Source organism: Podarcis raffonei, chromosome 8 (genome assembly GCF_027172205.1).
Source record: "Podarcis raffonei isolate rPodRaf1 chromosome 8, rPodRaf1.pri, whole genome shotgun sequence".
NCBI lineage: Eukaryota > Metazoa > Chordata > Lepidosauria > Squamata > Lacertidae > Podarcis > Podarcis raffonei.
The window spans coordinates 38,707,946-38,723,729 of NC_070609.1; the positions used below are offsets into that span (position 1 = coordinate 38,707,946).

The 15,784-nt window shown below is 45.5% G+C and overlaps 1 protein-coding gene across 6 annotated transcripts in view; it reads left to right on the forward strand.

Annotated features, from left to right (window-relative positions):
• MTSS2 (MTSS I-BAR domain containing 2) overlaps positions 1 to 15,784 on the forward strand; it is a 54,830-nt gene that overhangs the window by 7,006 nt on the left and 32,040 nt on the right. For 5 of the 6 annotated variants that reach the window (XM_053399414.1, XM_053399416.1, XM_053399418.1 and 2 more), the window contains exon 2: positions 12,138 to 12,199. The exons of the other annotated variant lie outside the window; for it this stretch is intronic. In XM_053399414.1, the coding sequence (XP_053255389.1) occupies positions 12,138 to 12,199 (62 nt within the window). The remainder of the gene's footprint in view (positions 1 to 12,137; positions 12,200 to 15,784) is intronic. 6 annotated transcript variants of the gene reach the window in all.

Below are 15,784 nucleotides of genomic sequence, written 5' to 3' on the forward strand. Positions count from 1 at the left end.
TGAGTGATTTTTATTTTTTGTCTATGTGGACTGAGCAGGGTCCACTGCTCGGTGTGCAGGCCAAGGAAGGGGCAGGATAAGGTCACACAGAATGCATAGCTCCAGTTGCTGCCCAACTCTCAAACAAGATCAGGTGAGGAGCTGACTGGAGTCTGACCTGTAACATTGGAGTTTGACATGTGGGAAAGGGATCTCAAAGGACATCTAGTTGAAACGCGTCCCCCCCCCCTTGCAGGAAACCTGTCACAGCTTCCATCCAGCCCTTGCTGAGGTGCCTCTAACAAAGGAGAGGTGGCCACCTTCTGAGGCAGTTTGTCCCACTGTCAAAGCAGCACATACGCTGGACATTTTTCCTAATGTTTGCTCAAAATTCTCACTTCTTGTAATTTGAACTTGTTGATCCTGCATCCTGGAAGAACACAAAATAAATTTGCCCTGTCATCTACACTAGGTATTTGCAGACGGCTATCATTTCACCTCTAAAACTGTTCCCTCTCCATCCTGGACCTGTACAGCTGCATCAGTCTTTCCTAGCAGGTCTGACTATCCATTCTGAATCCCAGTTGCTGGAAACCATAGGAGGGGAGGACCCTCTTGTGCTCAGGTCCAGCTTGTGGGATTCCCACTGGGCATCTAGTTGGCTGCTGTGCGAACAGGATGCATGACTAGATGAGCCCCCTTTGGTCTGATCCAGCTGCTGAAGGGCTCTTCCGATGTTCTTCATAGCAGAACGGATGCTTTGCATGCAGAAGGTTCCAGGTTCAATCTCCAGCTACTTTGGTTAAAGATTCCTCAGGAGCAGGCTGAGAAAGACTTTTCTCTCTGACAGAGACCCTCAGAGGGGCTGCTTCTGCCAGAGTAGTCCTTTCTGAGCTAATTAGACCAAAGGAAGTTTGGTCCATCATCTCTGTGACAGCCTTTCAGTTCTTTGAAGATGGCTATCGTCTCACCTCTTAATCCTCTTACCCAGGCTACACATTCAAAGCACTGTAGGCCTCTCCTCCTCTTAGGACTTGGCCTCCTGCCCTTTCTGGATGTTTTCCAGTCTACCAATATCCTTCTTAAACTGTGGCACGCAGAAGTGGGCATGGCAGTCCAGCTGTAGTGCAACCTAAGCAGAGATGGGTGATGCTGTTACAATAACATCTTCTAGATGCCTTTTTTCTGCTAATGTAGCCTAGAATTGCATTTGTCTATTTCGCCACGACATCAGAGTTGACCTGCGTTTAGCTTATGATTTACGGAAACCCCTAGAACCCCTTGTTATTTTTCAATCCTGCTGTTGGGCTTCTCTATTCTTCACTTCAGGTTTTAGCTTATATATGAAAAGGTGGGATAGGGATCACACATTGTTAGCATTACTCATAATGAAACCATAGGGCTGTTATTATCTCTCTTCTCTGCAGCTCCCTGGTCAATTCTGTTTGTTGTCATGAACTTCTTGGAGGACTCCGTTGCAGCAGGATTCTTAGTCTTTTCTTTTGTACAATGTGATGAAGGGTGACTGCAGATCGAAGTTCTTTTCATATTTTGGTCCTCTTGTATATTACTTGTATATTACAGCCAATTTATCCCAGCCAGCAGGTGTCCTTCAGTGTCCTTCAGCTCTCTATATTGGACAAACAGGCCAAACCTTACGCCAAAGAATAAACGGACATAAATCGGACATCAAGAATCACAAGACAGAGAAACCAGTAGGAGAACACTTCAATCTCCCAGGACATTCTATACAAGATCTCAAAGTAGCTGTTTTACTACAAAGGAATTTCAGAAATAGACTGGAAAGAGAAGCTGCTGAATTGCAACTCATTACCAAACTTAAAACCATGGAGAGACCTGGTCTGAACAAAGACATTGGATTCTTATCTCATTATACATGACAAAGCCATTTTTCACCTTCTCACCCCTTGCTTTTTCCTGTAAGACCTATTGCAGTCGTTAAGAGTCAACAGGCTCATCACAGCTATCTGCCAATCACCCATTCCCACCACCCTTCTGAGTAATACCCCTCCCCACCTTCTGACTATATAGAAGGATCTGGCAACTTCTTTTTCAGTGTATCTGAAGAAGTGTGCATGCACACGAAAGCTCATACCAAGAACTAACTTAGTTGGTCTTTAAGGTGCTACTGGAAGGAAAAAATTGTTTTGTTTTGTCCTGGAGGAGCCAGACTTAAAGGAGGATAATGATATTGGCCCACAAGCCTCTCTCTGGACCATGTTGGCTGGGCCAAGTGAGGAAGTGAGTCCCAAATATAGGTACAGGAGGCAACCCTCCCTTCCTCTCTTGATGGCATATCTGAGCAGGTGCTGTGGGGAACTCATTGTCTCTCTCCCAGATTAGCAGATGTGGACTTGGTCATTCCATGTAATGGGCACCATATGCACAACAGCTTAATTTTACATTAATTTCATATTGGCATCCCATGCTACTTGGTGGAGAAGTATAGGCAATATGGTGGATAATATGCGGGTGGTGTTTTATTGCCGATGACACGCTGCTGATTCATTAGTTCTCTGTGGTAGGCAGTGCTTAATCCTCCCCCTTCATGTGCACAACATTCGTACAAAACTTTATTTTTCTTCTGGCCAGCTCACTGCCATCTTAATATTAACCCTTTCTCTGTAAACATCCATCTCTGAATCTGTTGTCTGCAATGATGATTGATATTTGGGCTACCCTGCAAAAGTACAACTTAAGGATTAAAATAGCGTGTGTGTGATAGGGAGTATATGTGGTGTGGAGACTGGCAACACTTCCAAAACCATCTCTCCAAAGCATCTCTCCAAAGCATTCTGAAAATAGCTCGGGGGTCTGCAGCAGCTGCCTGCCTGCAGTGGGGACCATCCGTGACAGGTGTGCCAGAAGCAGCAAAGTGACAGTTGGCTTTGCGCTTTGAGCAGAAGATGAGCAGCTGCAGAGTTTTGTCTGGCTTCAGAGGAGCAGCGGATTGTTTGGCTGCGAGGGCCAGGTGGTGGCAACCCCTGAAAGGAGATGCTTGGGCCTCGTCCTGTAGCTCTCCTGCCTAAAGTGTCAGAGAGGAGGTGGAATATGGGGTGAAGGTGGATATAATACAGAAAATAACTCTTGGTGGCCCCCTCAATGACAAACGGAAATCCTACTTCCCTCCTGACTTCTCAGCTTGAATGACAACTACCCCTTTATTACTGATTAGGACTATCCATGAAAATGGTGCTTTAGGAAGAGTGAGAGGATGCCTTGGCTCTGGAGCTTGCAGTGCAGTTGTACACAGGAAACAACAGAAGAAGTGGAGAGGAAATGGGGGTGGGGGAGGAATTGTCACACATAATATTCATAATAATTTTATTATTTATACCCTGCCCATCTGGCTGGGTTGCCATTGGACTTGCCCTGCCTCAATCGCTACGTTGGGCTACCTGCTTTTAGATATATATATATATTTGAAACATTCCTCTGTTGCTTTTTTAAAATACTCTTCTGGAGCTGGGAAGGGAAGCAGTTTCTTAGCATCACAGTTGATGCCATCAGTCAGCACCGTTCACAAGCAGCCCTTCTGCTGTGGACTTGCAGAGACCTAGCATTTTCACAGCTTGACCCTGCAGCATAGAGGAAAGGGGCATTTGAGTTAAACAGAACAAGGGCCCCACTGTTGTTAAGCACCTTACCTTGTCACACCACCCACAGGCCCCTCTACTCCCTGCAGTGGTCAGTCAGAGATGCCTCTGAGAAGCCTACAAGTGGAGTTGGAGGCCCCATAGCCACTGGAGTTTGAGGGGTGCACGCTGCTTCTGCAGCTGGAGGTTCCATGTGGCCAAACAAGATGGTTCAGGTCCATTTCAACCCAGGAACTGCCTCGTGGCATGACACAGAGCCTTCCTGAGAATGTCTTGTCATTCAAGGGTTAAGTGTCAGCCTTTGGGCTTGCTGGGCTTGAGTGCCAGGATCCCTTTAGGCATTGGGCCTGACAGGAATAGCAGTGTTGAATGAGGAAGTGCAACAAGAAATACTGCAAAAGAGAGAAGCTTCCCATTGCACATGGTGGCTTCATGCTGTTGCCATCATTTTGGCATGCTGTGACTGTGCCACTTGGCACATGCTGTGACTGTGCCACTTGCCAACGGCACATCTAGTTCAGCATCCAGTAGTGGCCAGTCAAATGACCTTATGGGGAGCCTTCAAGCTGGACCTGAGCTCATCAGCACTCTCCCCTCCAGCAACTGGTATTCAGACGCATACTGCCTCTGATAGTGAAGGTAGAGCATAGCTATTATAAACTTCTGTCTTGTTGCTTCGTATATCCTTTTTCTCTAAACTAAAAAGCCTCAAATGCTGCAGCCTTTCTTCACCTTGATCCTTTTGGCTGCCTTTTTCTAAACCTTTTCCAGGTCTACAATATCCTTTTTGGGGTGAGGGGACCTGGACTGTACACAATATCCCAAGAGCAGTTGCAGCATAGATTTGTTTAACAGCATTATGGTATCGGCAGTTTTATTTTAAATTCCTTTCCTAATGATCCCTAGCATGGAATTTGCCTCTTTCACAGCTGCTGCACACTGAGCCGACATCTTCATTTTCTCTCCCTTGGGTAGGCAACACACAATTTTTTTTTTTTTTACAAAAAAAGACTTCCCCAAGAGGCTTAGCTGCAGACATGGCAACCCGTCCGTCTGGCACAGGACAGGCGGAGGAAGATGAGCTGGGTGAGAAATGAAAGGCGCTGCAGTTGACTGCTTGAGCTTTTCCCTGGCAGAGAGACAGAGGCCTCTGTGGCTAGGACAACTGTGCCTCTGAAGGCCCAGGTTCCTCTGGACGCCACACAGGCCACTGACCCAGCCCGGTGACTAGGGCTTTGTATAACCACAGGCACTCCAGGGGTTTCCACTGCGAGTCAGTTTTGCCAGGGAGGGAGAGATGATGCCCTGCAAACCGCACTGCAAGCAGCTGGGAGAATATCTGCTGAGTAATATAGTAAACATCCGAAATGAGATCACTCCTGGGTAGAAGATAATTTTCCGATGCAAACTGAATTTTTTTCAATGCAAATTACCTTAATTTGCATCTGAAATTTTTCCACTTTAAATTTTTTTTGAAAACCCACATGGCTGCACTGAGTGTCTTCCTTCTCCTCTGGCTGCTAGGCAACATGCCTTGCTATCAATCCAACCCTGAGAGTTAACATACACTTAACACCTGCCCTGCTTCTCTTCTCTTCCACATTCACTGGCTGACCTGCTTGGGTCTGCATTGGCTCTGCTGTTGCCATAGGATGCCAGACTCCAGTCAGCAGTTGCATTCCAAAATTGTCAAAGGACAGTACTGCTTATGGTTTTCGTGGCACGTTTTTCGGCAATAGGTTGATGGTTTTCGGCAAAATGTTGTGCATTGCCTTGGGCTGTTTTCTGATGGAGTCGGGGGGCTTCTAGTGTTCATAGTCACTATACTTCAGCTGTAATCTGCAAGCAGAATTGCCATGGATTGACTCCTGATAACTGCTGCATTTTTTCTATGTGGTCATTCAACTATGTTCCATGCACCCCAGTGGGCTTGAATCTCAGCACATGTTCACTATAACTTTTGTGATGGGCACCATTTTTAACACCTTTTTGTATTTTATTTAGTACTAATGCTTTTCTGGCTGTGCTTTTTCATTTAAATGGTACTTCCCTAGAGTGCCTTGGCAATATAATACAACAATGCTAATTTATTTAGAACTGCAGAAGATTAGGCAGCACATAGATTATGCAGATCTACCCAACAGCCTGTGTGGCCAGCACCAGCTCCATCTGATTGGTGGGCCTTGTCCTCTCTCCAGGAGCCCTGGGAGTCTTACTTAGTTGCTGCAGTCCTTGCTGCAAGCAGTGGCGGGCAACTGGGCCTGATTCCCACAATGCCCTGGGGTAATTCTGTACTGGGGGCATTGGGGAAAATTAAAATAGTAACTCGACCCAGCCTCCCTCCCCCCAGTGCTGCTCAAAGCAGTGGGCCCTGGGTAGGTGTTATTAATGGGCCTTGTGGGGCACCTTACCCATGATGACTTCAACACATGCCAAAGTAGAGTGGGCAAGTGGCTAGAGCCAGCTGGCAGGGACAAAGACAAATTATCAAGGAGGCAAAGAAGCCATGTAAGTAGTTGCCATCATCCTATTTCCTGAACAACTGAACTGTCACTTTTCAGATAAACCATTTTGAGAGAATAAGTGGAGGGACTCACAATAAACACAGCAAGTGGGGGATACTAGCTAGCTAACCTATCCTTTGCCAACCTGGTGCCCTTCAGATGTTTTGGAGTGCCAAAGGTGCGCTGGCAAAGGCAGGTGGGAATTATAGTACAGGGCAGATGGAGGGTACCAGGTTGGCAAAGGCATGGTGAACGGATGATTTTGAGAAGCAGGGTGAGAGTCCCTCTGCATCATGCATGGGCAAAGATCACAGGGAAGTCTCCAAGGCAGACTTTCTGACTAGTTTGTCGTATATGTCATAAAATTATTTTACAGCACAAAATGGATGTGAACATAATTTTAAAAGGGGGCAGGGAGGGAGTTCCCCAGGTTGTGGTTTTGATTTTTGATAGAGCATGTCTACCTGAGCATTTTGGACCAAGGAGGGTTGTGCTGCAATTTCTTTGAAGCCAAGTTGAGTTTCAAGCCTGGTGGTCTAGATGCTTCGTCCTCTCCATTTGTGACATTCTAGAATCCAGCAGAAAATGGGTGCATGCTTTTTCTACACTTACAAATGCCTTCTGCATTGGGCAGTCTGGCCAGGGAATGTTGTTGTTGTTGCTGTTCATCCTGGGAAAGAGTCTTGATTGCATTCTCTCCTTGTTGATTATTGGATTTTGCTCATCAAGTGTATCTGTGGCAGTATTGAGGTGCACTGTAGCCAAGTTATCCTGAGGTGGTTTTGCATGATGTCATATGCGGAATGTTACTTTCATCATTTCCATAAGAGAGGCTTAGCAAATACCACATCTTGCCACCTGGAATATATTCATAGGAATTGCCTCCTTCTGACCAGTATTAGAAACTGAGGTATAAAAGCTAGGAGCTAAATTGCACCTTAAATCTAGGTTATGGGTGCAACAACAGAATGTCTAGGTGTGCTTTTTTATAACAAGAATTCAAAGCTGAAAATTCATTCAACTGCAGCTAAAATAGTATGTTCATTTTTCACATGGTCTACTCCTTCCCTTGCCCACCCCCCAATATTCTTAAGAGGGTCTCTTCTCCAATCTCCAGAGAGTAGCTGGAAGTGGGGAGGCAGAAAAGGGTCCTCCTTTCCTTTCACTCTGTAGTTTTAATCTGAAATCTTAGGTGCAGTACTGTACCCAGAGCTCAGAAAATGCTCGCGCTAATGAAATTCCCTGTCGCAAAATGTGCCTAGAACAATGGGAGTTTCGAACACTGGTCCTTGCAGTCCAGATGTCCAGGTCCTTGGGACATCCCCTCTCCTCTTGGCTCTGCAAGTCTCCATAGTCTCTTCCTTCATGTTTAATCTGACTGGTGCTGCTGGGCAAGATTGTGCATAGAGATCTGGAGTAGAAGAAGAACTCCAGCTTTTGCTGGTTTTTGGTTTTTGTTTTTTTGTCTCTGTGTTTATGTGCGGCTTGGCTTCTATTGGCAGCTGGATGTGGGAGAGCGGAGTACAGTTAAATCAAAACCAGAGCCATGGCAGTGGTAGCAGGCAGCCCCATCTGGCAGCCAGGGATCAGGAGAGCACAGCACCCGGGGAAGAGTTCAGGCAAGCTCTCTCTAGCCAGGCAAGGGAGCTCTTCCTGGGCTATAAGAGGAGCAGGAGGCAGCAAACAGCCCTCCCAAGTTGGAGGCAAGAATGTTTCCACAAAGCATGTTGCTGTACCTGACTTGTGTAGCTCATCCAGCAGGCTCTTCATAAGTTCAGGAGCAGAACACATGCTGTGCATGCAGGAGGCCCCCTTTACGTCCCCCTGCTAGCCCTACAAGTAGGGCCAGAAAGAATTCTTGTCTAAGGAGAGATGCTGGAGAGATCCTACCAGTCAGAGCTGCTGGCACTGTACTAGACGAGTGAATAGTCTCACTCTGTATTTAGCATCTTCATCTGCCCTGCTCAGCAATCTGGGGGAGGAGCTCTAGCATCACTTGCAGTCCCCCACCCCTTGGTGCTGCCACCTTCAGTGGTACCCCCAGAAGTTTTGATGCCCCGGTCAAACATTTCTTTCTGTCTGGAAAACTTGCTTTCAAGATGTCCACCTACCTTCCATCTCAAGAAGTACATGTTTTGCCAATGAGGCATTCCAAAGCTGTTTTCTCTTCCCGCATGCCCCCAGCCCAGTTAGACATGTGGTCCAGTTCCCACAATAGTTTTCAGGATTTTCAGAATTACTTGCAAGGAAGTCAGATTTTAGTGCAAAGGGTTCATGCAGTTTACAGTAGAAGGGGAAGAGGCTCAGCTGGATGTGATGCAGATACTTGATGTCCAGATTGATGTGTTCCCAGCAGTGGCTTGGAGAGGGGCTTGCATGATAGATGTGAGACAAAAGGTGTCGCCAGGGCGCATGCTTTGACCTCCTTCTCCCTCACAAAAACACTTTGGTGCCACTTTGGGTGCCCTGTGTCTGAGAGAGCTGAATTTCTTCAAAGTAGCCCCTAGATCAGAACCGGCAGGACTCCTGGGTTCCTTGAAGAACTGCCTGGCTAGAGATGTTGCTGTTTGCAATCCTGTCATGGGTAAGAGCACTGCAGTGGGAGGTGTTCTGCCATGTCTGAAAGGGGTGGGCTTCCCCTCTCCAGCTCTGTTTTGAGAAAGTGGTGGAGGAGGCTACCGCGTTTTCCACAACTGCAGGACCGGGAGAAACCTGGAGCCTTTCCTGGAGTTCCTAGAGACAGAGAATGTGGAAGTTGCCTGCTTTGCGTATATTAAAGGGTGCTCCAGAAAAAGAACAGCGTCTCAAATTGAGAGAGCCATTTACTTGCTGTTCATGCCAACCCCTTCAAAGGTGGGTATTCCTTGCAGTTCAGAGAGGAAACGTATTTTAGTATGGCTTAAGTTGGGCAGAGGGTACTGTATTATCATTCTTTAATTGGTTTATTTCTATGTTAGAAAGAGGAGAGGAGAGATCAAGCTTTAAATAAGACCATTATTATCAGTAGTAGTCATCATAAGACCATTCCTGAATAAGCCTTCCCTAGACCTGGAAGATCTGAATAATTTTCGACAAGTATCAAATGTCCCCATTTTAGGCAAGGTTCTTGAGAGGGTGGTTGCCAAACAGATTCAGGTGCTCTTGGAAGAGACAGGTTTTCTGGATCCATTTCAATTTGGACTGAAGCCTGGTTTTAGTACCGAAACTGCCTTAGTTACCCTGTATAATGACCTGTGCTGGGAACAAGGCAGGGGGATTGTGACTATGTTGATCCTCATTGATCGCTTGGTGACTTTCAATATCATCAGCCATGGTATCCTTCTGAGGCGACTGTCTGAGTTGGGTATTGGGGGCACTGCATTGTGGAGGTTCCACTCCTCCTTGGATGGATGGCTCCAGAAGGTGGTTCTTGGGGAGCATTGCTCAACTCTTGTGTTTTATCTAGTATGGGGTCCTGCATGAATCACAGAGTCAGTTCTGTTTCCCATGCTCTTTAATATCTAGATAAAACAGCTGAGTGGGTTCATACTGATTTCTGGAGTGTGTTGTTATCAGTATGCTGATGACACAGTTCTAGCCCTCCTTTTCATCTTCTGCAGGTGAGGCAGGCAGTGTTCTGAATCAGTGCTTGGTTGCAATAATGGACTGGATGAGAGACTGAAATGTTGGTAGGTGGTTCCTCTGACCTGCTGAGTGGCGTTTGGCCTGTTCTAGGTGGGGATTACACTCCCTCCGAAGTTTCATAGGAAGGTTCATAGTTTGGGCGTTCCTCCAAGACTCATTGCTGTCAGTTCAATTATGACCCTACCTGCACAAGGATAACTTGGCTACAACAATCTTTTCTCTGATAACGTCAAGGTTGGATTACTGCAGAGCAATTTATATGGGGCTGCCTTTTAAAAACTTTGGAAGCCTCAATTAGTGCAGAGTGTGGCTGCCCAGCTGTTGACAGCTTCAAGACAAACAGATCATATAACACCAGTTCTGTTCCAACAACACTGGTTGCCTGTATGCCTCCAAGCCCAATTCAAAGTGCTGGTTTCGACCTTTAGAGCTCAGGATCTCCAATATGAACCTACCGGGGCCTTTAGAGCTTTGTTGAGGCCCTTCTGCAGATTCCGGTTCTGAGGGTGGTGACAAGGGAAGAGGGCTTTTCAGTTGTGGCTCCCATCTATGGAATGTGCTCCTCAGCAAGGCCCGCCTAATGCCTTCATTGACTGATACCAGGAGAAAGCCTATGTTTCCCCCCAGCCTTTTGACAGATGAAAGATGATGCTTTTGTCGTTAGTGTGCTGCCAAAGTTTCCTGCAGCTCTTAAGGGGGTTACTTTTTGTTTTAGTTCCATGCTATAGTATATTTATTTGTTCTTTTAACAGTGTTGTAAGTTACTTGGAGACCTTCAGGTAGCAAGCAAATAGCAAATCTGATTATTAATAGTGTTAATACTACTAGTGCTACTAGCTGTGGAAAAATAAAGATTTCAAAATCTGTCTAAGAGTGGAGAGGGAGTTATTTCTATTTTAAAGACAAACTTCAGCATGAACAATAAAAAAAACCCATCCTTCACAGTAAAAAAAGGAGGGGTCATTTTTTCCTCTCATCTGCTTTTTCAATCAATTAGCATAGGTTTGGTTATTTCATTTATTCTTTCTTCCTGCATAGAACACACTCAATTTCACAGACACAGTTTGTACCACACAGAGAGCCCATGCAGAAGAACAATTTATGTTGATTCATAACAATAAGGGTCAATAAATTTGGGGTAAATTATTAGGGTTGCCACCTTTTCTGTCTCAGCAGATATTAACCAGTAATAAAGTACCTTTTGGGTTCTTTAGACTAAAATGCTAATAAAGGCACTGTGGGCAAACTGGGCCTTTTTTTGGTCATGTGGTATTGTGGTAACTATAGTGGGCATAAACTGTCTGTGGAAACAACCAGTTCTCCAAATAAAGGCAGAAAATGGCACCTTCAGCCGCCTTTGGGCAATTCAGTCCAAGCTGTTGCTCCCCAAAGACCTGGGAAGGCACAGCACCCTCCATGAGCAGTATGCAAAGCTATGGACATGAAATGCGCTGCTCTCCATACTGTTTCTGATTGGCACTTCTGCTGGTCCTGCTTCTACATCTGAGGACACATGTTTGGCCTAGAATCTTTAAAGAAAATTATATGTTAAGCCCGGGTTTTGATGTGGCAGTGCAGCACTGCATAAGCACAAAGTTGCCACAAAGTGCGGGGGGGGGGGAGAGGCGAGTCCGTTTTGGCATCTTTCCCTTTCTCCCTGCCGTCTCCCTTGATAGGATTTGCAGAAGAAGAAATTATAGGCAGTCCTTGTTAAGAGCTAAGTTTGTTGCTGAGTTGCCTTTAGGCCTCTCGCAGGCCTGTCAGTTTCCAAACTGGGGCAGGAGAATGTGGACAGCTGCATTTCTTCCTTGCAACAGTGAAATATTTTTTCCTCATTCATGACCCGGCAGAAACAGCTGGGCCTCTGCTGTTGGTCATTGGACCTGGCAGCCGCCTGGTGGCATCTCTGTCTCTCCAATATAGGGGACAAGAGACTGCTGGGACAGCAGATGCAGTGGTGGTGATATTTTCACCCTTGCCAAGATTTTAGGGCTGGGCTGAGCCAGGGGGGGTTGCCCACTTCCCCTCCCAAGCACAACACCCCTTAACAATGTAAACACCAGCACCAGATGGTAACTATGGTTAAAGTAAACCAGGCAGGTTCCCACCAGGGTTTGCTAAACAGCTGAGGCCTCTTTAGTTCAGCTTCAACAATCAGTCATTTAAAAATGGCCGCCTTTAACAGTTTTCTTCTCAAAGAGGCAACAATCCTCAGCCAGAGATGGCTGCTCACATTTACGAATGATGCTGAAAATGTATAAGGAGATGACGGTTGGTCTTTTCACAGGAGCCCTCTGGATTCAAGATTGGCTGTTTGTTGTGTCCTGTTTGTGGGGCTGGGGTAGCTCAGGCAGTGAACGCAGAGCAGTCACCTGTTTGCTCAACTCTTTCCCCCCTCCCTTCTCTGTTCCAGAGTTCCTACCCCATCTGGGAAGATTTCAACTCCAAGGCAACTAAACTCCACTCCCAACTGCGGTGAGTTTCTCGACAGAACTGGCACAGCAACAACACAGCTGCCATTTGGCCCCCAGCTTGGTCTTCTCTCCATGTGTGTCATGAAAAGAGACTCTTGATTTCTTCTATGCTCTCAGCTTCCTCTCCCCACACCCTCCTTTCTTTAGAAAATAAACGATGTGTCCCCAGCTGGTTCAGGTTCTTTTGAAACCCCACAGGCAGTAGCGCTGCACATAGTGAGAGCGTAGACCAAGCTTCACCAACCAGCTGCCCTCCAGCTGCTTTGGACTACAACTCCCATCAGACCCAAAATCACCTAGTCATGCTAGCTGTAACTGATGGGAATTGTAGTCCAAAACAGCTGGAGGGTGCTAGGTGATGGGGTAGATTTTGCATGGCAGATTACGGTTTCATCAGGCACTCTTGGCCAAACAGCAGTGCAAGCTGGGCAAATATCCCCAAGTGGTGTATATTTTCCAGCTGGCAGCTGCTCTAGGAGTTGAATGACACTGGCCAGAGGAATGAGAGCTGATGGGTGGGTTTTTGTTTGGGTTTTTTTTGGGGGGGATTATTGTAATCTGCTGCAAGCTACCTTGGAGATCATTGGATCCAAAAGCTGGGTGAAGGTCTTCTCTCAGACGAAATGCAGTCTGAATCTATTTTTTAAAAACCGCCCTGCATCATTTCTTTGTGGGGAAACAAAACCTGTGCAGATCTGTGTCAGTTTTTCTGAGTGTGTTATAGGGCTCAATCCACATACAGTGAAATGGGCCCAGGAAATTCTGCTGGCATCCCTGGAGGCTGTGACTACCACATAATGAGCTGGGAATGCCCCGGTTCAATGCAAAAATAAAATAACTCGCTGCTTTAAGTTAAGTTTTAGAAGCAATGGGGAGGGCAGAATCCTAGTAGCTTTGCTGCCAGTAATGAGAGGTCCCACCCATATGGCTGCTCAGAAACAGCATAGTTGGCCCCTGAGTTCCTTTCACCTGCCATTTCTTACCTGAATGTCCCTCTCCACAAGAAGGTACCATTTCTTAGCATGATCTGGTGTGCATGTTCTGATCCTCCTTTCCATCCCCTTCTAGCCATCACAGAAAAGCATGTGCCAAAGCCATAGCCTCCCCCATGTCAGCTGCTTTCTCTCAGGCAAGTGTGCCTGCTCTTTTCTCTCGAACTGCCATTCTTCCTTCTCTCCCTTTTGATAGATCATCACTGTGATCTTGTTGTTAGTTCTTTGTATCCTAGGGGTTTTTATTTTCTCTTAATATTTTTCAGACCTTGTGGCTCTTTTTCTTTTTGTAACAAAACAAAATTGAAGTACCAGCCCATCTACAGGCAAAGTGCTATTGAGTCTTTTAATGGCTCCTTTGCCTTTTTAATTAAACAGTTCCTGTTTGCAGATTTAACTCATAGCTTTGTGATTAGCACTGGTTCAAGATTAGTGTTGAGTAGCTTTTAATATCCTCCTGAATAGGCTTTCTTAATTGCCTTAATATTGGTTGCGGTTCCCATGGGGAGGGGAAAGCTCCATTTATCATTTTTCTTTTTTTAAAAAAATCATTTAAAAAAAATAGCAGAATACATTTCTGGCTATATAAAAATGAGGGTGTGTGGGTGTGGAGACACACTTACACAAGGAAATCTGTAATCCACCCCCCACCCCATGGGAACAGAAACTGACCCTAGGCCGGCAATTAACTAAGTCCGTTCAAGGGGCAATTAATAGGCTGTTCATAATTGATGCCAGGTAACATAAAATGGGATCATTCTATAAGGAGTAAACTTTTAATTAAATCTTCTGAAAACCTTTCATGAACAGGATTTTCTTGAGAATTAATGTTATAGAAGGATCTTGAGAATAACAGATAATACAATGCCATTTTAAGGCATTGTGTGGAACCTCTATTTTCATTTTTTTTTTAGTTAATTGTACAAAGTGAGTGCCTCAGCAGCACTAAAGGGTTCAAGTGAAGAATATAGCATTTCCTGGTATTCTCTTGGGAAAAGCACCTTTCCAAACACTACCTTGTGGCCCAACCCAGTATTTGAGTAGAGCCTGCCTCAGTTTTGCATATTTGACTATATTCAGTTGGTCTTCTAATAGCATCTGTGACAGTTGTTTTTTCTAACAGTTACCTTGGGCATAATTTTTTCTAATGCTTTCTTTCACACACACACACACACACACACACAGAGAGAGAGAGAGAGAGAGAGAGAGAGAGAGTTATATTTTATGAGTATGCTAGTTGCAATGAGTGGATGCCAATTGTAAGTACAAGATCGGGCAACCTTGGCAGTTTCAAAGTTTTTAATCTTGTTTACTAATCAAATGTAAAATAAACATGATAAATTAGAATATTATGTAGGGCATCAGAAAAAAATCCTGTACAAATCACTCTCGCAGTTCAAAAATTTATGGAAAACACTGTTTTCTTATGCTAGTCTTATTTCATACCTGAGTTTCTTTACATTTTATTGGAGGAAGGATAGCATATAGACCGGTGTTAACCTGGGATAAAAAAAAGTAAAAACTAGGGACTGTGCCCCTGTTTCCTCCACTTGCAATACCCCCTTTAGCCCAAGGTGGGGAACCATTTTGGCTCTGCAAGCTATATCATTATCAGGATCTGCCTCGTGGTCCAAAATTGACAGGTGAGCAAGTCCATCCACCTGCCAGTCAAGTGATGTCACAAATGGCATCGTGCTTCTAAGCCTGGACATTAAATCGCCTCTCAGGCAGCAGCATGCTGCTAAAAAGAAGGTTTTTGCCTTCCTTTTAGAAACGTTGCTGCTTGTGAGGTACTTTGAAGTCCAAACTTCAAGACTCCAAAGCCCAGCAAATGGAGCAGGGAGCTGTCTCATGAACCCAGGTCAAGCTAACTTGATCTCTCTTTGCATCAGCTGATGGGTGGAGAGGTCAGGGGCAGTTTGGCGCATCTGTTTGGCCTGTTCCCAGAAGGAATGGCCAAATGGAGCTCTTTGTAAGCAATTGAAATAAAATTTGCAGTCTTCCTCCCTTTCTCAGGAGGCTCTTCCTCAGCTGCGCACCCTTTCTCCTCTGCCTCATCTCCTCCTTCAGTTCCTTTCCCTCCTCCTTTGCTTCAGCTTAAACCTCCTGCCCTCTAGTTTCCACCTTCCTCTCCTCCTAATTGTCATCACGTTGTAGTTTGCAGGGCTAGTGCCATCTGTCAGTGGCCTTGTGAATTACACCATGACAACAGTCTTGTATGTGTTTTACAGGGAAAAGGCATTTGAGGGGTTGGTGTGTGAAATTAATTGCAGTGCTGATGCAATCAGCTAAGAGCTGGTAGGTTTCAGTAATGAGTGGAAAGGTGTCATCTGGATGCCAGGCTAGGTGTCTCTGCATCCTATCCTTGTACCGTTGGCCCTTAGGTACTTAAATGGAGGGTTTTACATTCATTTCTATTGAATTTACATTCTTGGTTTCAGCCCAGCTTTCCAGCCTGTCAAGGCAGTTTTAACCCTCAATTTTGTCTTCTGTAGTGTTAGCTACCCCTCAGTTTTGCATTATCTGCAGTTTTGATAAGCACTCTCTATGTTCTCCTCCAAGTCTTTTATAAAACAGCAGAGGGCCTAAGACAG